General features: G+C 46.1%; 1 protein-coding gene across 1 annotated transcript; it reads left to right on the top strand.

The window, feature by feature from the left end:
* Window positions 1-18,180: 18,180 nt before the first annotated feature.
* Window positions 18,181-19,179, top strand: LOC138988656 (small integral membrane protein 15). Its single transcript, XM_070374902.1, has one exon. The coding sequence runs from the start codon at window positions 18,352-18,354 to the stop codon at window positions 18,574-18,576; it is 225 nt and encodes a 74-aa protein (XP_070231003.1). The 5' UTR covers window positions 18,181-18,351; the 3' UTR covers window positions 18,577-19,179.
* The last annotated feature ends 775 nt before the right edge of the window (window positions 19,180-19,954 follow it).

Below are 19,954 nucleotides of genomic sequence, written 5' to 3'. Positions count from 1 at the left end.
TCATAATAACAGTGTTTGCTTCCCACTCTCCTGCCTTAGAGTGAAAGGTTTGAGAGCTCAGCCCTTGTCTGGGACACTGACCTTGAATTTTGAGCTATTAGCTCCTTACTAGGAGGAAGAAGGGCTTCCCAGATGACGCTAGTGGTAAAGAACCTGCCTGCCAATGCTGGAGACAGTAACAGACTTGTGTTCAATCCTGGGTTGGGAAGATCCCCTAGAGGAGGAGATGGCAAGCCACTCCAGTATTCTTGCCTGGAGAATCCCATGGACAGAGGAGCCTGGCAGTCTACAGTCCATGGAGTCACAAAGAGTTGGACATTTCTTGGCACACACACAGGAGGAAGAAAGGATTGGCAAACGTTGGATTTAAAGGACTTAATGTCATTATTCTGATTGATTAATTACTTAGTCAAATATTTGTGAGTCTTCCCTAGTGGCTCAGACAGTAAAGAATCTGCCTGCAATGCAGGAGACCTGGGTTTCATCGCTGGGTTGGGAAGATCCCCTGGAGGAAGTCATGGCAACCCACTCCAGTATTCTTGCCTGGAGAATCCCATGGACAGAGAAGCCTGGAGGGCTACAGTCCATGGGGTCGCAAAGAATGGAACATGACTGAGTGACTCAGCACAGCAAGATGTATCAACTGCTGTGCTAGATGCCAAAGGTATACAACTAGGTTCATTGTCTACATTATCTACTGCTACTGCTACTGCTAAATCGCTTCAGTTGTGTCCGACTCTGTGCGACCCCACGGACTGCAGCCCACCAGGCTCCCCGGTCCCTGGGATTCTCCAGGCAAGAGTACTGGAGTGGGTTGCCATTTCTTTCTCCAATGCATGAAAGTGAAAAGTGAAAGTGAAGTTGCTCAGTCATGTCCGACTTAGCGACCCCATGGACTGCAGCCTACCAGGCTCCTCCGTCCATGGGGTTTTCCAGGCAAGAGTACTGGAGTGGGGTGCCATTGCCTTCTCCGATATTATCTACCACCATGTAATCTACTACCATGTAACAATAATACCACCAACTTCAGTTCAGTTCAGTTGCTCAGTCATGTCTGACCCTTTGCAGCATGCCATGGATTTGCAGCATGGATTGAAGCATGCCAGGCCTCCCTGTCCATCACCAACTCCTGGAGTTTACTCAAACTCATGTCCATTGAGTTGGTGATGCCAACCATCTCATCCTCTGTTGTCCCCTTCTCCTCCTGCCCTCAATCTTTCCCAGAATCAGGGTCTTTTCAAATGAGTCAGCTCCTCCCATCAGGTGGCCGAAGTATTGGAGTTTCAGTTTCAGCATCGGTCCTTCCAATGAATATTCAGGACTGATTTCCTTTAGGATGGACTGGTTGGATCTCCTTGCAGTCCAAGGGAATCTCAAGAGTCTTCTCCCACACCACAGTTCAAAAGCATCAATTCTTTGGTGCTCAGATTTCTTTATAGTCGAACTCTCTCATCCATACATGACTACTGGAAAAACCATAGCTATGACTAGATGGACCTTTGTTGGCAAAGTAACATCTCTGCTTTTAATGAGCTGTTTAGGTTGGTCATAACTTTTCTTCCAAGGAGCATGTGTCTTTTAATTTCATGGCTGCAGTCACCATCTGCAGCGATTTTGGAGCCCAAAAAAATAAAGTCTGTCACTGTTTCCACTGTTTCCCCATCTTAGCAGCTTAAAATAACACACATTTGGGACTTCCTTGGTGGTCCAGTGGTTCTGCCTTCCAATGCAGCGGGTATAAGTTCGATTCCTGGTCAGGAAACTAAGATCCCACATGTCACAGGCAACTAAGCCTGCATGTCACAACTCCTCTACAGCCTGTGCTCCACTACAAGAGAAGACTGTGTGCCTCAATGAAGACCCAGAGCAGCCAACTATTTTAACAATTAAAAAAAAGAAAAGCAAAAAACACATTTGTGATCTCAAGAGTTTCTGGAGGTCAGCAATCTGGGTACAGGTTAGCTGGATCATCTATAAGGTTACAATAAAGATGTCAGTCAGCATTGGAATCTCATCTGAAGGTCTGACTAGGCAAGAATCCATCTCCAAGCTCGTGTAGCTGCTGGCAGGGCTCAGGTCCCTGTAGGCTAAGACTAAGAGCCACAGTTCCTAGCAAGTTGTTGGCCTCCCCGACATAGCCACTTGCTTCATCAAAGCCAGCAAGAGAGGCAGTTTCCTAGCATGTCAGCCTTGACCATTTCATGTAACTTTATGTGATAGAATTGATAGCCAATCACCTTTGCCATATTGTCTGTCACAGGTAGTCTTTGTCACAGGCTCTGACCAGACTCAAGGGGGTGGTGTGGGTCTAGGAGATGAGGATAATTAGGGACGATCTTAAGGTTTGTACACTATACGGATTCTGCCGTGGCTCAGCTTATGGAGAAGATAGCCACAAAATGTAATTACTATGAAGTGCAGTTCAGACTATACGAGGGGGAGAACCCAGGTAATGTCTTCCTCACCCGTCTAATGAAGGTATATTTAAGCTGTCCCCTGAAGTATAAGAAAGAATTACTCAAAACAGTTGTGGGGTAGAAATATGGGGAGAGCATGGGAGTGTGTGATGCCCAGAAGATTTCAGGCTGAGGAATTCTAAACATATAAAAATGTTAGAGCTAAAGAGAGAATTAGTGATTATCTAGTCTACTGGTTCTCAGTTCTGGATACACTTTGGAATCCCTGGAAGAGTTTTATAAACCACTAGTGTCCAAGTCCCACACCAGAGGCTCTGATGAATTAGTCTCAGGTGAACTAGGAACTGAGATTTTTAAAACATCCCCAGGCGATTCTAATGTGCAGTCGAGGTTGGGACCATTGCTATTCCAATCCCTTCAGTTTTATAGATAAGGAACTTGAAGCTCAGAAGGAAATGGAGATGGTCACGGTTGCAGAGCTACCAGTTGGCCAAGCCTGAGTGATGACTGGGGAGGCCACGGAGCTGGGAGGTTGGTTTCCTGCTACAAACAGGACTCTGTCCATTCCTCTCTCTAGGACTAGGCTTCCCTATCTGTAGGACGAGAAGGGCTGGATGGATGATCCTCAGAGTCCCTTCAAAGGAGCAAGAATGAGCTTGCGGTGGGCAGGGAAGAGTGTGGGGGGGGGCGTTGGAGCGAGACCACAGCCTGGCTAGTCCCCCAGACCGGCAGTTCTGCAGTTATCAGTTCTGTGCCTGACCTTTGTCCTCTTTTTTTTTTGGAAACACAGAGCTTGTGAGTGTATGTCAGCAGTTAACAAGTGGTTTTTCGTACATTCTTGGTTTTGCTGTATCTACCTAGTACCTGTTCTGTGCTTCCCCCCCCACCCCCCGCCCCACCCCGCCACTCCTTTCCCCTTTTCCTTCTGTCCTTTTCCCTTCTCGCTCCTTGTCTCCTTCCAGCACACGAGTTTCTCTAGAGGTGCAGAGGCGGCCGCCATGCGGAAGTTCGCTGGGTTGAAGTGCTGCTCCATTTCTCTCCATTGCTTTCTCCTTTTACTTCAGCCACACTGGCCTTATCTTTTGCGTTTTCTCAGTGCTTCTCTTCTGACCTGCATGTCGAGTTCTGTATTGCTGTGGCTTCCAAGGAAGAAAGCAAGTCCCACGTTGGATAGCCCCTTGTTTTTAGTCAGCTGTGATCAACAGACAACGTTTGGGACACCTTCCTTTCAAAACAAGGATAAAGTATCTGTTGATCTCTGCAGATTCCTTCCTATAACTATTCATAGGTAGTCCTGACTCCACTATCAGCTTCCCAGATGGGCTGTTCATGCGGAACAGGCTCACATTTCAAACAGCAGAACCTGAGAGAATGGTGTGAACTGTCGGTGGGGAGTGCACGTAGGAGATAGACTGAGTGCCCTGCTGCGCTCACGTGTTTTTATCACTCTTCCAGCGCTGTGTCTAAGCTGGTCTCCCTCGGGCACCAGCTGTGTTAGAGGCCCCTCTGTGGCTGGATGTAGTGAACTGCTGTCTAGCTTCCTCTCCGCTGGGCACAGAGGAGCTTTGGGGACCGCAGGGGGCGGTGCTGTGCTGGGCTCATCCTGTGCGGCTGGCTTCCTCTCGGACCTCCACTGTGTGTCCTGCCTCACTCTCTGGGCTTCTCTGTCCCCCAGTGTTAAGTCACAATGAGATACTGTGCTTCCCACCGTCCCGTAATTTTGGAATGAAAATGGGTCTAGAATCTGGCACTTTACTCTCTCCTTGATGAATTGAGAATTTGACTATGCAGAGCTGTCAGGTAACAGGTAGGTGGCCCAAGGTCACCAGGTCTCAGCTTCAGGATGTTCACTCCCACATAGAGTGTTCAGCTCTCACCCAGGGCCGGGCAGCTAGGCAGCAGCTTTTGAGCTCAGACACCTATGTGAGAACAAATTTTTCAGCACCCAAGTCCCAGTTCTTCCCACTGGGAGCAGTCTGGGCTCGGCTAGAGCCCCGGAAAAGAGAGACCCTCACCAGTAAGACTGGAGGGCCGGGGGCAGCCTGGCCTATGCAGTGTACTTAGGAAACAGCTCCTCGTTAGCCATCACCCTCGGCTTCTCTGTCTTTGTCCCCAGGTCTCAGCAATTTACAGAACTCTGCCTCCTGTCCTTCCTTCCACCTGTCATCTTTCCTTTTGAGATAAGAACCGTTTGTGTAACACCAGTACTTATCTAAAGAAAGACATGCATTATGTGATTGTAATCAAACCTGATGCTTTCAGATGACCTACTTACGTCTTCAATGTGGAAAAGATTAAGAACAAAACAAATTTATCTAAACTTCTGGGCAATCCAGTTGACTTTTAAATCTAAGAATGGAATTCCAAACACTTACCACATTCAGCTATATGACAGAAAGTAAATCTATGGATATGGTATTTTGTGAATGATCTTTTAAATAAAAGAAAACCATACATAATAAAATTGCTTCTACTTGGCTGAGCATCAGCTGAGCATCAGCTCCCTATCAGCAGCTGATCTGGGACCGGCATCTGCCTGGCTCCACTCCGGGCTGTGTTTTTGGAATCCTGGAGTCACTGATGCTGAGGATTGAGGCCAAGGCCCTTCTCTGAGTGAAGCTGCCTGATGGACTGGATGTTCCCAAACAAGCCGTCTCACTGGAGACAAGTTTGTCTACTGAAGCGTGAGAAGTTCACCCAGCAGTAAGCTGCTCTGGCTGGGTTTAATCTATGGTGTGTTTATTAGGATTGGGCTTTTAATTAAAATTGACATTTCAAAGACTACCTGTGACGGAGCCCAACTTTAATGAAAAGCACATCACGGTGACATAGATAATCTCCCACTCCATCAGGCAGTGTCTGTGGAATTAAGGCAGGAGCACTCAGCTCTCTCCTGCTCTGGCTAAATTAGCTCACTATCGGTGGGTGTCAGTGGACCCATCCACACTGAGTCATCGGTGTTGGGGGACCCACAGTGCTGGTCTGGCCCTCTGGGGACTCCCCTCCAGATCTAGATGAGTGTGTTAACCCTTTGAGGTTCAATTTTCCCACATGTAAAATGGGCTACTCGACCAATCACTTTTTCAGAGACTGCTTGTCAAGCACCTATTCTGGGCTAGATCTCCTAGTCTTTCTCCTCAAGGAATTCAGAAGGTGAGGGGAGCAGAGACAAGAAAATCAATGTAGGATAAGACCCTTAGCTTGGTCGCCTGGCACATAGGAAGCTCTTGCGACAATTCTTGTGTCCAGGTGCTTCGGGAACCTGGGGAGGGTTGCTCTTGAGATCACACAGGGCGAGAATAGCCATGATTCCAAGAAGAAGGGTGATTGTGACTTGGTTCTCCAAGTGTTTGCTGAGCACTGATTGTATCCCAAACACTGTCCTAGGTGATGGGGATAGAGTGGTAAATAAGGCAGACAATGACTGTCTTCACAAGAGCCACTTTTTCCTGGAGATAATAATAATAATAACAACACAACAACAACAACAACAGCAATAATAGTGGTGACTTCTATTTAAAGAGCACTTAACATGTGCTCAGGGCTTTACTGACGTGTCTCATTTCATTTAATCCTCACTGACAACCTTACCATATAGGTACTCTGAATTTCCCTTGTTACGATGAGGAGCCTGAAGCTCATAGAGGGTTGAAGACCTTGCCCAGGATTGCCCAGCTGGGAAACAGCAGGGCTGGGGTTCCTGCCCTGGGTCATTTACTTGGAGCCTGAACATTCCCCATGATATTATTCTGGTTTAGAATCAAGGTTATACACAGCTAGTGGAGGGGTTTGAATGAACGTGTGTGTGTGAGAGAGAGAGAGAGAGAGGGAGAGGAAGCACCCTACATGATGGAGGGTCCCTAAGAGGTGACAAGTCTCCCTCCAGGCAGCCCCAGGAGATGCCCTCCCCTCATGTCAAGTATACCTGTTGGTGCTGTAAAGGGAGACGTTTCTAAGTCACTTGAAGGGAAACCTACTGCCTTCTCTTACTTTGAGGATACACAAGAATGAATGAGAGCGTATTAAAGTGAAATCCAGAGACAGAGAGGGATTAAGAGGATTCACCTCAGAGACCTTTCTTTTGAAATATTTATCCCTCTGGGCCCAGTGGTCTCTGGCACGTGGCATGTGTCACTGGGCCAGGACCACTACCCCTTCCCCAGCATGATGAGGAAGTGGGAAGGGTCAGCTTTTGGAGGCTTCCTTCAGAGCCACCCTCGCAGGCCTGGGGAAAGAGACAGCGTTCCCTCACTACAGTGGGTGGAAAACCCAGGTCCCAGGTCCCAAATGCTGGTAGCCAAAGTCAAGAGACTCAGCATAGGTGGAGTCAGCAGCTGGACCACTGAGGCAAGACTCAGCCAAGAGCCTGAGATGGGACCCGATCTTTAGGTGGGAGTGCGGTTACACCCGTTTCGGGAACAAATCTTAATAGAAAGCCTGCGAGGACAAGCTATAACCCACATAGTACAGAGCAGAGCAGAGACGTTAAGTTTCTAAACTGACTTCTAAACTAATTTCACACAGCTAAAGAATTTTGAAACTAGGATTCAAATCCAAGTAGCCATCAGGTCCAGATAAATACACGAAGTCAGAGAGGTTAGACTCCCAGTCACACAGCTGTGGGTGGTGGCTCAGCTCCAGAGACCATGCTCTTTCTATGGTGTGAGACCCAGGGAAAGTTCTGGAGGTTCTACTGGCTACTGAGGGAGACAGTGTTGGGGGGAAGCATGGAGCTCATGAAGAAGCAAGTGGCCTGGTGTCCTTCCACAGCCCTCAGTGACCTTGTCAGGGATAAGGCAGAGCTGTCACCTGGAGGAAGCCACAGGGCATAGACCAGAACGTGGGTGTCCCCATAATCACAGTTCATGACAGTCAAGACTGGAACTAAAGCCCACCTGTCCCCCTAATTCTGATTCAGGGATCTTTCCTGTGGTTCCAGGCTGCTGGGGCCATAATGGGTGAGCACTTATCAGAAATGTTAGAGAAAATACATGGAGAGCCATGGGGGCTGGCCCAGACCATCACTGAATTTCTTCCCTTAAAATTAATAATGGACTGATTCACTAAACATTTATTATTCATCAGGCATCCTGCCAAGCATTTTTTTTTCCTCCAGATATGATTCATTCAGTTTACAAACATGAGCCAGATGCTGGATATATGGTAGAAAACAGACAAGGCCCTCGCCACACAACTATCCTCACAGGTGGTGACGATTTTTCCCACTTTTTCGATGAGTACCCTGAGGCCCAGATGGGTTAAGAAACTCACCAGAGTCACAGAGCTAGTGAGCAGTAGAGCTGAGATTGAACCCAAGTCTGTCTTCACCACTTCAGCATCTGATCTTTCCTTGCAGCCCTCCTGAATTTATTCAGACAGTGGTGAGGTTTGGCTCTTTATTCCCAAAGCCAGACTCCCCTACAGTGTCTGCCCAGCCCCAATGCCAGCCTAATGTCACCACTTTGCCTCCACTGCAGCCTGAAGACAAATTTTCCAGATTCTTTTCTCCTCCTCCCAGAATCTCTCTGCATGTCATTCAGGATGCAGTGAAAGCCCACGCCTTTTAACTACTCCCCTTAGCACCTGTTTCTTCTGCCCACGTCCCCTTCCCTTCCCTTTTTCAACCTCAGAATGTCCAGTCGTCCTTCAAGACCCAGGTGAACTGCCCCCTCCTCTGGGAGGCCTCCCTGCTTCTTTGAAGCAGAGACTGTCCTGGGGGCGCCTCATCACCCACCTTCTTCTGAGCAGTCTTTATGAGTGTCTTAGTGTATTGATGTACCTGTCTGTCTCTCCCACTTACCTTGAATTCTTGGGGGTCAGGAACATACCTGGGGCCCTTATTCTTGTTGTACACATAGTTGCTGGACCCCCTAAGTGCTCAGTAAACGCTTGTGAAATGAAGACACAAGGACAGCCTGGCCTCTGTCTCTTTTGGTTTACATCCCTCCTACAGAACTCCCTTCAGTCCAGCTCTGTCCTCGCTCTTTATCGCAGCCGCTGACTGTGGGTTTAGGCCTTAGATGCTTCATTAACCAATAATAATGACTCACTGTACTAGCCTCGGGAGCACTGTAAATGATACAGTGTCAGGAGAAGGCAGTGGGATGTGGAATTTCAATGAGGCTGGCATGGTTCCAGAAACAGAAGATGCCACGTGCAATCTTTTTCTCTGTTACAGTTTGCATATGTCAGGCCTCCCATGCTAACTTGGAATAATTCCATTATTCTGTCCCAGTTCCATTTCTAGACTATAGGGATTTACAGTGAGTTGCCATGTGTCGGGTGTGACAGGTTAGCTGATGGGCTCTTCAAAGACACCCATGTCCCAATCCCCAGAACATGTGACAGTGTTACCTTACACTGCAAGAGGACCTTTGCAGATGTGACTAAGATAATGATCTTGAGATGAGATTATCCTGGATTATCTGGGTAGGGGGCCTTCCATGTGATCACAAGTGTTCTTACAAGAGGCAGAGGGAGGGACTTCCCTGGAGGTCCAGTGGTTAAGAATCTGCCTTCAAATACAGGGGAAGGGGGCTCGATCCCTGTTTGGGAAACTAAGATCCCACCCACATGCCACAGGACAGCTAAGCCCGCACACCTCAACTTCTGAGACCACACTCTCTGAGGCCCCCATGCCCCCCGAGAGAGAGCCTTGCATGCTGCAACTAAGACTCGATGCAGGTAAATAAATAAATGTTAAAAAAAAAAAGAAGAAGCAGAGGGCGATTTGACTGCAGAAGAGATGATATGATGATGGAAACAGAGATTGCCTTGATGTGCTTTGAAGATAGGGGTTGGGGGACAGTCACAAGTCAAGAAATAGAAGTGGGCCATTGGAAGCTGAAAAGGGCAAGAAAAGAGAGTCTCTTCTCTAACCTCCAGAACAAACCTGCCCTGGTAATTCCTTAATGTAAGCCCTCGGAAGCTGGTTTCAGATTTCCAACCCCCACAACAATAAGAGAATAAATTTGTGCTGTTTTAAGCCACAAAGTTTAGGTAATGTGTTACAGCGGTGCTAGGAAACTAATATAGGAGGGAACTCCCTTTCCTGGAGAAGCTGACAGAAAGCCGTGCTCTTTTTCTGGATGTAACCTCAGCATCATTCTTAACACAATACATCTGGGTGTTGGAAAGGGGAGCTGGAGCCCCTTTGTTATTTGAACTGGGACAAATGCCTCCTTCAACAGTTAGGGAAAGGAAGCTCAGAGAGATCAAGTCTTTCCAGGGACTTGCAGCCCATCAGTAGTAGAACTGTTCCTCACGCCAAGATTGTTTCCCCGTGTCAGCCCTTGAAAATCCATGTTGGGAGCAGAAACATCAGTGGTGCTGCAACATTCTAGCTTAGACTGAGCTCTCCTGCAGGAACCATGATTTTTTTCCCCTGGCAGTCAGGGCTGGATCAAGAAATGGTCCTGCTGGGGCCTTTTTCTGGCTCTACTCACTGCCCCTCCTGAAAGCCCAGGAACCACAGCACAAACCGGGTGAGATCCCTAGAGCCTCATGACAAGTTTTGCCAAGGACCGGCCTCTCTGGGCAGATTTATTCATCAAAGCTCCATTGATGGAGATTCCAGCCACTACAATAATGACTTACCCGGGAATCTTTCTGCTTTGCTCAAATCCCTCCCTCAGGAAATCTGAGCTTGTGAAATGAGAGTCCTTAGGGGAGATGGCTATTACCTGAGAGACAGAGATACTGGGACATTTGCCTCCCAGCAGGTGGATAAGGTTACAACCTCACGTGAAAAGATTGCTTTTCTATCCAGATTTATTAGCCAAGAGTTCCCTAGGGGCTCTGCTGTAGCCAGTCAGGTCATCTCCTGCTCAAAGACCCTCAGAGGTTCCCCACTGCTTCCCCAATAAAGTATTCTGGCTTAGACACTCCCAACTCTCCTCATTTGGGCTGCATCCTTTCTTTCCAGCCTTATTTCCTCTAACACTATAGTCAAAGTCACTGTTCTCTGAGAAGAACAGTGGGGAAACAGCTAGTACATCAGTGGCAGGGCTGAGGCCAGAGCAAGAATGCCAGAGTCCCACTCATGCTTTTTATCCTGCTTTCCAACAAGAAACAGAGCAGGAGGCATAATGTTGATGGCATACAAAATCCCAAATTCAAAGTGTAGCCTTGCTTCTTATGTGTGTAAAATCCCATCCAACCAGTCTCATGGGTTGGCTTTGTATGTACCATAGGTTAAATGGAGAGAAAGGATTTTGCATGATGACCTGGGAAACCTGGGTTTTGTACTTGCCTTTGCCCTAAACAGACGGTGTGACCTTGGGGGCAGCCTCCCAACCCCAGCCCCTTTACCCAGTCCACTTTCACCCTGCACAGTTGAAAGGCTAAACTACATGATCTTTATGTCCCTTCCTGGGGGACATTTCTGTTTTTTCCCAGCAGCCCAGAAAATTTCTAAACCAGTAAAGAAGCATTTTCCTGGGATTGATGGAAGCTGGCCAGGGCTGGTGAGGAAGGGCCAAATTCAAGAGTTTGGCTCAGCAGTAGGAAGGAATTGCTAGCAGGGTTGCAGACTGGACTGGAAAGAAAAAAGCAGAACTGTGAATCCTGGCAGCTAATAGAGCAGACCATTCACTCACAAAGCGTCAGTGAGTCCTGTTCTGGGCCAGACACTGTGCAAGGTGCGGGGGTGGGTGGGGGTGGAAATATAGTAACAGGCCAGATGGAAAAAGTTCTTGGTCTCAAATAGGAACTTAGAGTTAATAAGGGTGAATAGCAGGAGGCAGGCAGTTAAACAGCCAGTAGAAATACAGAGTGAAGGAGAAGGGGGATGTGGAAGGCCACAGGAACAGAAGGAGGATTCCTGTCACAGTACAGGAGGGGTCAGAGAAGGATGCTTAGAGTACCCTTAACCTGATGAATCTGGTTATTTGTGAGTGAAAAAGACAGGAAGGGTGTTCTTGGCAGAGGTTTAGTCTGGGGGGAAAAATGCCCAAGCCTAGGGAAAAAAATGCCAAGTTCAGCAAATAGCTAGAGAGATGAATGGTAGGGGGTGGGGAGGGCATGGAGAACAGAATGAAGGCCAGAACACAGGCAGCTGCTTTGTAGCCAGTGGGAAAAATGGAGCAGGAGAAATGGGCATCCATGGCTGGGTCTAAGTATATTCTGCACCTTGCAGCCTGAGCAGAGGTCCCAGGGCCAGGATCCTCAAGGGAAAAGACTAAGTGAGACTGCGGTTGCTGAAGAGCTGAGGGCTGAATGATGGGACAAAACTAAGACGAGGAAAAAGGGAAACAACAGTGTGCTGGGGGAGAGAAGGGAATAAATCCTCATTGACAACTTGCTATGAGGTTGGTCTTAGCCTTAGTTTTTCATCTAAAGAATGGGGCTACTTCCAGGACTAGGGTGAGGATTCAATGAGATAATACACATCTGCTTAGCTTGCAGCCTGACACACCATGAGTGGTTAATGAATCGTAGCTACCTTTATGACTACTGCAAGTTCATTCATTCCACAACTGTTTATTGAGTGCCGACTATATGCCAGGCATTGTTCTAAGTCCTGGACGACATCCATGAACAAAACAGAAAAAAATCACTATTCTTGCATGGTTACATATTAGTGCTTACTCTTTTTATCCTCACAACCATGTGAGGAAGTTCTTATTGCTGCTATTTTATAGATAAGGACTGGACACTAGGCTAAGCAACTAATCCAAGGCTAGGAAGTTAACCAGTGACAGAGGCAGGATTTGAATCCAAGTCTTCATGATGACATACCCAAGACTCCCTCCACTACCCCACCCTACGTCTATACAAAAGGCAACACAATTAATTATTGCTTGTGGTGTGAATATTATTTTCAACATGGATTTTCTATAATGATCTGGCTTTTAAACCCTCTGTCTTGTCATTCCTGTAAATCATGCAAACCCATCAGAGTATGTCTGATATGAGAGAGGGAAGATGCTATTGTTTTATTCATTGAAACTGCAAGAACTTCAGGGGAAGTAAAGGCCCTTGTAGCTGGAGCAGTGGGGAAGGTTTCCCAGAGAAGCCTGTAGCCACAGGCAGGAAAAGGACAGCTGAAGGAGTAGAAACAGTTTAAACAATAATCCAGAGAGTAGAGTGTGCAGTGTGTGTCTATGTGTGTAGGAACGATATATGTGTGTGCACGTGTTGATTGCCTTAACAAGTATTTATTGAGCACCTAACATGTCAGATACTACACTAGGAATCATAGCAAACAAGGTGAGCTAGGTCCCTGCCCTCGTGGAACTTACAGTGTGTGTGTGTGTGTGTCTGTGTGTGTGTGAAGAATGGGGATGCGAAATGCACCTGCAGATAAGGCATTCATCCCAACAGAGACTCCTTTCTCTGAATTTTAGCTCCCTCAGCTGTGCTTCTGGATTTTTCCCCCCTCCCCATCCCTACTTTTGCCGACTGGAGGAAAGGTACAGCCTCCTGCAAGCTGCCCATGGGCTCAGGAAGTCCCAGATGCCAAGCTGGGCTGCACTGAGAGTGAGGGGCTTTGACTCATCCTTGCAGGCTGGTGCTCCCTTTTGGTGTGGGCCTTTTATCTACTAGCTCGGTGCAGACAATCAATGCTAATCTAGTCTTCTGGGACCAAATGAAACAGCCGTCATTTAAAGGGCTTGAGCTCTCTTTTCTGATTACCAAGCGACCTACATTATCACTCTCACCCCAGCCTGCCTGGGAGGGCATTGCCATTGACAAAGCCCAACCAGGCACTCTCTCTGCTGGGAACTGGCTATAATTTCTTCTGAGCTTGCCAAGCAGAGGAGCCTGGCCAAGAATTGCAGAGGCAAGGCTCTCACCCTGGATCTGCAAGGAACTCCCAGTGTGGCTCTAAGAGTGTCTGTTTCCACCATCACCACCTGCTTGGCCTCAGCTTCCCTATTTATAACATAAAGGGATTAAACCAGACAATTTCAGAGGTCCCTTCCCCTGATCCTAAATTCTAGGTCACTCATGATGCCAGATCACACTTACTGGAGGCCTGGTGTGCTGTGATTCATGGGGTCGCAAAGAGTCGGACACGACTGAGCGACTGAACTGAACTGAACTGAACTCTAGCCCTAACAAGTTTCCAGGGACTTCCTTGAAACCCATATGATGGGTATGAAGCTTAGGATAGCAATTAATAGCATAGGGATTTGTGTGTATAGATATATACTGATGTGAATATTTCCAAGACACATTAAGTGAAAAAAATCAAGATGCAGAGTGGTTTCAATAGTATAGTATGATATGACACATGTATATTACACACATTTGTATAAGCACACATATGTATAGAATATTCTAATATCTTTGGAAGGATACAAAAGAGCCATGGAGGAAGGGAACTGGGCATCCAGGAAGAAGATTTAAATTTCACTTTTTTTATTTCTTGATTTTTTAAAAACCATGTGCATTGCTGTGTCAAAAATTAGTAAACAGTTTTAAAAATAGAGTGTGGACTTTGCCATCAATTCACTTAACAAATATTTACTGAATATTAATTAGGTGGCAGAGGCTGATACAGGAAGTGGTAAGTGAGAGAGTCCCTGCCCCCATGAAGCCCACAAAGCCAAACTGATAATGGCCAAATCAGTAAGTGCAATATAATGCCAGGTAGCCATAAAGGGCATGAGATATACAAGACAGACTTGAATATGACGCCTGGCTTTTCATAACAAATTGTTTGACCTTAAGGAAGTTGCTTCAACCTGTTGGTCCTCAATTTCCTCATCTGTAAAACGGTAGCAATTAATGCTCCAATTTTTTGTGTTTGAGAATGAAATGAAGTGAGTATCAGTATTGAGACATAATAGGAATTTGGCAAAGGTTGGTTATTGTTTTGGTTAATATTACTAGGGGAAGGGTTTGGAGGGGAGTGGATATGGCCAAGAGCTGTGTGGGGACTGAAGGCGGTGGGAGTGGGCATTACCTCCCACCTGGGTGGTCTCCCTGGGTGGGAGACAGAGCAGGTTTCGGGGACACAGGGAGAGGTGAACAAACTGGGCTTGTTGTGGGTAGGCTGATACGGGAGAGGAGAGGTTAGTGACCCAGCCCAGAGGTGACACAGAAGACAGAAGTCAGCTTGGAGCCTTAACCAGCAAGGAGCCCCACATAGCTCCCCCAAGGCACCTGGTCTGGCCAGGAAATGATATGAAGGCTGGAGGAGGGAGAAACCCATTTGCCTCATGTCTGGGGTGTCCAGGGACAAAGTCATTTGGGTTTCTTGGCAGGGCTGGGTCTCTGAGTGGCAAGTGTCTCCATGTTAGGCTGATGGGAGGGTCCATTTAGAGCTTCCACGCCATCCTGTGGTGATGCCTGACTCCTTCCTATTGTAGTAATCCCCTGCTTCCCAGAGTAGATGAGAAGGTCTCGGTGACATTGCGCCTGAAGGTTTCTGCCTAGACTCTAGATGCAACTAGGAACAGAAAGAGAGAGTGTCCTCAGGGGTCCCCAAGCTGAGTCTTGGTCCCCGAGGGCTGGCTCAGAGACACAGGGGTGGGTGTCTCACCACTACACACCCAAACCAATGACGGGTGCTTCTTAGGCAAATGGGCTACATCCCGGGCAGACGTTAGGCTGGATCAAACTCTAGAATCATCTGTGACAGACAGTCACTTGTTCAGTGACTTAAAGCTTGCTGGGTGCATGTTCATGAGTGTTTATATGTGTGTGTGCCTGTGTATACATATGTTTGTATACGTGTGTGCATGCATGTGCATCTGTGTCTATGAGTGTGTGGCATAAGGGAAAAGGAAGGTAGTGCAGGTCCAGTGGATGGAGGAAGCCAGAGAAGCGAAGTGTTTGCTTCTCAAGAGAAAATGAAATTCAAAGAGAAAATCATTGCTTTGGGGGACTCCGTGAATCTCACCTGCTTTTAGTGAATCCCATTCAGTGAAGCTTTTTATGCAAATCTACACAAACAAATTCTGGGCCCTGCTTGGAGTCCTAGGAGGGTGGGTTCCATTTCAGGAGCTGTGGGGTGGAAGTGAATCTAGCAGGAGGTCCCTCCTGAAAGCTGAAGATAAGAGGCTGGCCATGGCCCATGGGGCTCATTTGACGGTTCCCAGTGATAGCTTCTTAGCCACACGTGAAATATCCATCTATGGTTTTTTGACATAGACTCAAATTGTCAAATTTATCCAAACTATTTTTGAGCAGCAAAATCCCCCTTTGCCTAAAGGAGGTTTTAAATAGAACCCTGACATAGAAAAGAGAAAAAGGCAAGCTGCCCTGGGTCAAATATGGAGATGGGGATGGGAACTCAGTGCGCCCCACCCCACTCAGGTTCTTCCCACCTCCTCCACTCAGGCTTCAGTCTCAGCCCACATTAAAAACCCTTTGGCTCCTTCACCTTCCCCACTGTAGAAAACCCTCCCGGGTCCTGCTACTGTGCCCACATCCCTTTGAACTCAAAAGAGGCCTGCCGCCTGCCACCTAGGGGGCTCACTGTGGTCCTAGGGTAGAAGGCCAATTCTTTCTGGAAAAATGAACCTTAAAGAGACCATGGCCAGCAACTTGGGAGATGACTCACTGGTTACTCCTTCTGTGACTTTGCCTCACTGGTCAGGGCATAGGTTCTGAAGTCAGCTTTGAATTCTTGCTTTGCTACTAAAAGCTGTGTGATCTTGAACACATCACTTAACCTTTCTGAACCTGCTTCCTCTTCCGTAAAATGCACACAGTTCCTCCATCACAGGTGCGTGTAAGGAGGGAAGGAGCTGTTAAATATCTTAGGTGGCAAAAGTGAAAGTGAAGTCGTTCAGTCGTGTCCGACTCTTAGCGACCCCATGGACTGCAGCCTACCAGGCTCCTCTGTCCATGGGATTTTCCAGTACTCAAGAGTACTGGAGTGGGGTGCCATTGCCTTCTCCTAGGTGGCAAAGGCACGGGTCTATTATGGCCCAGGGAAGTAATTGAGAAGAGAGATCACTGCGTGGGGGCCAGCAAGAGGACGTCGTCTCCACCCGATTATTTCCCTGTGGGGAGGCAGGCCCAAGGAATGGCATTTTCCTACTTTTCTAAGAAAAAAATCAGAAATTCAGCTCTCTATGTAAAAACTCCCAATTTTTAGAACTTTATGTAATAACTCCCAATTTCAACGTTTTGAACACTGTGGGTCAAATAAAACACACCCGGGGGCTGGAAGCTTATAGCCATAGATGCCAAGGGACAAAAAGTGACACGTAGGAGTCGCTCACTAAGCTCCGTGGACCAGCACACCTGCTCCCCTTCTCCCCTTTCCCTTCTGTCCTGCCCTCCCCAGGGTCTGGTTTGTTTCCACTCAGACACTTGCCTCCTGCCCCTGGATGTCCTGGCAACTGTGGTTAAAGGCAGTTTGGCGGCTTCCCAGTGTGTATGTAGGTGGGTGGGGAGGGGAGCCTTCAAAGGCACCTCTTCTGCTTTCTGCCTCTGAAATTCAAAGCTGGCCTCTCGAGGAGTGATGCATCTTTGCTCTGGGTGCCCGAGCCTTGCTGTAGCCGGATTAATCATGCTCTCCAAAGAGGAACTCTCCAGGGCTCTGGTGATGTCCTTGGACGGTCATATGTGGAGGTGGTCAGGCCCTTGTTGCATCCCTCTGATGTGTGTGTATGTGTGTGTATGTGCCCTCTGATGTGTGTGCATGTCTGCGTGTGTTTGTGTCAGGGTTAGGGGCACAGAGGGATTGGTCTTTAATTTTCTTAATTTCCTTCCTTCCTTGTTCTTCCCTCCCTCCCTCTGTCTCTCCCTCCTTCCATCTGTTTTTCTTTTGACAAAAGTTACTAGGCTTTTGCATAAATGATGCACACTCACTGATAACATTTTAACTCAGAAAAGATCAGAGAATGTAGTTTTAAAAAAAATGGAAAGCAAAAACAAACTTCTCAGAAAAACCACTGGTGAGTATCTTCCCAGAGGTTTCTTTACATGTAGATAAACTGATACAGAAATGAGTGTTTAATTTCATGTAGTTGGGCTTATAGAATATCTGTGTGGTTGTGCAATATGCTTTTTTCTTCAAATAGTATGTCCAGGGACATCTATTCCTGGCAATGTTCTCAGATCGGCACCATGGCTGTGTCTGCAGTACCTCAGACGTGTCGTAAATTATTTATCAAAGCCCTTGTTGGGAAGATGCACAAACCACCCCCTTGTCAAGGTCCCCAGAGCTCCCCTGGACCCAGGACACACGATCCTGTGCCTGGACGCTGGGGCAGTTTCCTTGCTAGTCATCCTGCTTCCAGGCCTTCCATGATGATGCAAACCCACACGGAGCTGGGACTGACTTGAAACCTGCCCAAAGGATCACGTCACTTCTCTGCTTAAAACCCTAGAATCTCTTCCCTTCACTCTTAGAATAAATTCCAACCCCCTTACCATGGCTAAGAAGACTGGCATTTTCATGATGGGGCCTTACATGTGGCTTCCGCTGCTGCCAGTCCGAGACTGTTCACTCTTACTTCAGGACTTCTGAGCTCATGGCTCTGTTGGATCCTTGCAAACGAGCTCTTCCACCACTCAGGTCTCAATTCAGAGAGCACCTTCCTACTCCCCCCTCCACCCCTGATCAGTGCTGACCCCCTTACCCCTGACAGTCTCGTCCCAGTAGTTTGCTTTTTATTTTGTTTGCAACACTTTCACTATGTGAAATTGTCAAACCGATTTGTTTCCATGGTTGTTATTTGCCCTCAAGGGCGGGGACCTTGTTCTTAGCACCTAGACTGGGGATCCTTGTTAAATAAACAACCCCACCAGGCAATCTCTACAAAACACCAATGCTATTAAAAATCCCTATTCTCGGCTTCTGCCTTCCTGCTTCCGGCCTGGAGTATATAGAATTTAAACCTTCTCTCAGAAGTGTATTGGTGAAGTTAAAGAAGAAGACAGCCAACCAAAGGTCATCTGAAATTGTGACTGGCTGATAATCCCAGGACAAAATTAGAGACCACTACTCAAGCATAAGGCCTCCACGAAGATGTTTGATTTAAAGGCTTGGGCTGAGTATGTTGTGGAATGGGCTGCAAAGGACCCATATGGCTTCCTTACAACAGTTATTTTGGCTCTGACTCCATTGTTTCTAGCAAGTGCTGTGCTGTCTTGGAAATTGGCCAAGATGATTGAGGCCAGGGAAAAGGAGCAAAAGAAGAAACAAAAACGTCAAGAAAATATTGCAAAAGCTAAACGACTAAAAAAGGATTGAAGGAATGAACAGGCAGTGCATCCAGAGGAAAATTGTTCGGAAAATTATGCATCTTTGAAAGGACCTATTAAGGTTTCTTTTTGGATCTTATGACAGTATTACTAAATGAAGTCTGAGTCTGTGGAAGAATGTCAGTTCTCACCTGTACTGTAGCAACTTTTCGGCTTCGGCATAGAACTCTGTTGACAGTTACTGTAAATTGGGATTTATTATGCTACAGATTCTTATAACTGACTTTCATTTGCCTTTTTGCAGCTTATGTGTGAATACTAAAATGAAAACATCCTGTGAAGAAAAGTGGCTTTAGATTATCAACTCTATTCAAAAATGGCTTAAAATGTCCTGTTCTGGACAAAGATTAAGAATGTAAAAATCAAGAGTTGTTCTGAGCAGAAAAGCGTGGTTTGGCTTAAAAGATACATGGTGTATTAATTACATCTCTTTATCATTATTACTTATTTCTTGGAATAGAATCATTTCTGGTTTCCTCAAAGCAAAATAATATTATTCAATGAGTACTTCTTTATTATCTGTATTTTTCTTATTTTAGCTTTTGAGATACTGGTAATTACCAGATAGTCTGCATTTTTAAAAATCTAATTTTATAAAGAATTGTCTTGACTATGTAGAATACCACCTACTGGATATAATCATTTTTGTACTTATGAACACTGCCATTTTTTCTTAGAGATGACTTGAGTAGAGTAACACTATGATTTAAAGCTTAAGAGTAAAAATGCCAAACCTTGGAACCAGTTTATTCTCACTTATGCTAAGTAGAAATGTGAAGTAGTTAACATGTCTTATCAGATAATTTGCTGATTATATAGATACCACTTTTGTTTTTATTCCATTCTTTGTTTTAATTCATGTGGTGGTTATGTCCTTTACTTTTTGATCAGACAGATTCACAGTGAAAATTAAAATTTCAACTTTCTTTTAAGGAACTTTTAAAGAGTTACAGTTATCTTATATGTCATAAATGGTAAACAATATCCTCTTAATATTTGGAAAAATTTTGTTTGCATTGTATTAATTGGGTGAAAAAGGTGTAAATTGTGTCAAAATGAGAATGTTATAATTAGAAATAAAGAGGTAAAGGATATTTCCTTCAGTTAAATAGTATAATTGGAACTTTTTACTCTTTAACATGGCTTTTTTAAATGCATGGTTGATAATTTTGTTTTCAGTAATTAATAGCTTATTAATGTTTTCCTCACCTCTAATAATGAATTTTAATTTGCAAAAAATTGTCCAATAGCTTTAATTTAAAAATGAAACTAGATATTGAAATAAATTTGATACTTAAAAAAAAAAATCCCTATTCTCCAGTTCTTGGGGTTTTTCTGTAATTCTCCTTTAAAATGTCTCTGGTGAT

This window comes from Bos mutus, chromosome 7 (genome assembly GCF_027580195.1).
Source record: "Bos mutus isolate GX-2022 chromosome 7, NWIPB_WYAK_1.1, whole genome shotgun sequence".
Classification (NCBI taxonomy): Eukaryota; Metazoa; Chordata; class Mammalia; order Artiodactyla; family Bovidae; genus Bos; species Bos mutus.
The sequence above is the reverse complement of the archived record's forward strand: the minus strand, read 5'-3'. Positions and strand labels throughout refer to the sequence as shown.

Excerpts from the sequence above, each read along its gene's own strand:
- LOC138988656 (XM_070374902.1), top strand. The coding sequence starts at position 18,352 with ATGTTTGATTTAAAGGCTTGGGCTGAGTATGTTGTGGAATGGGCTGCA.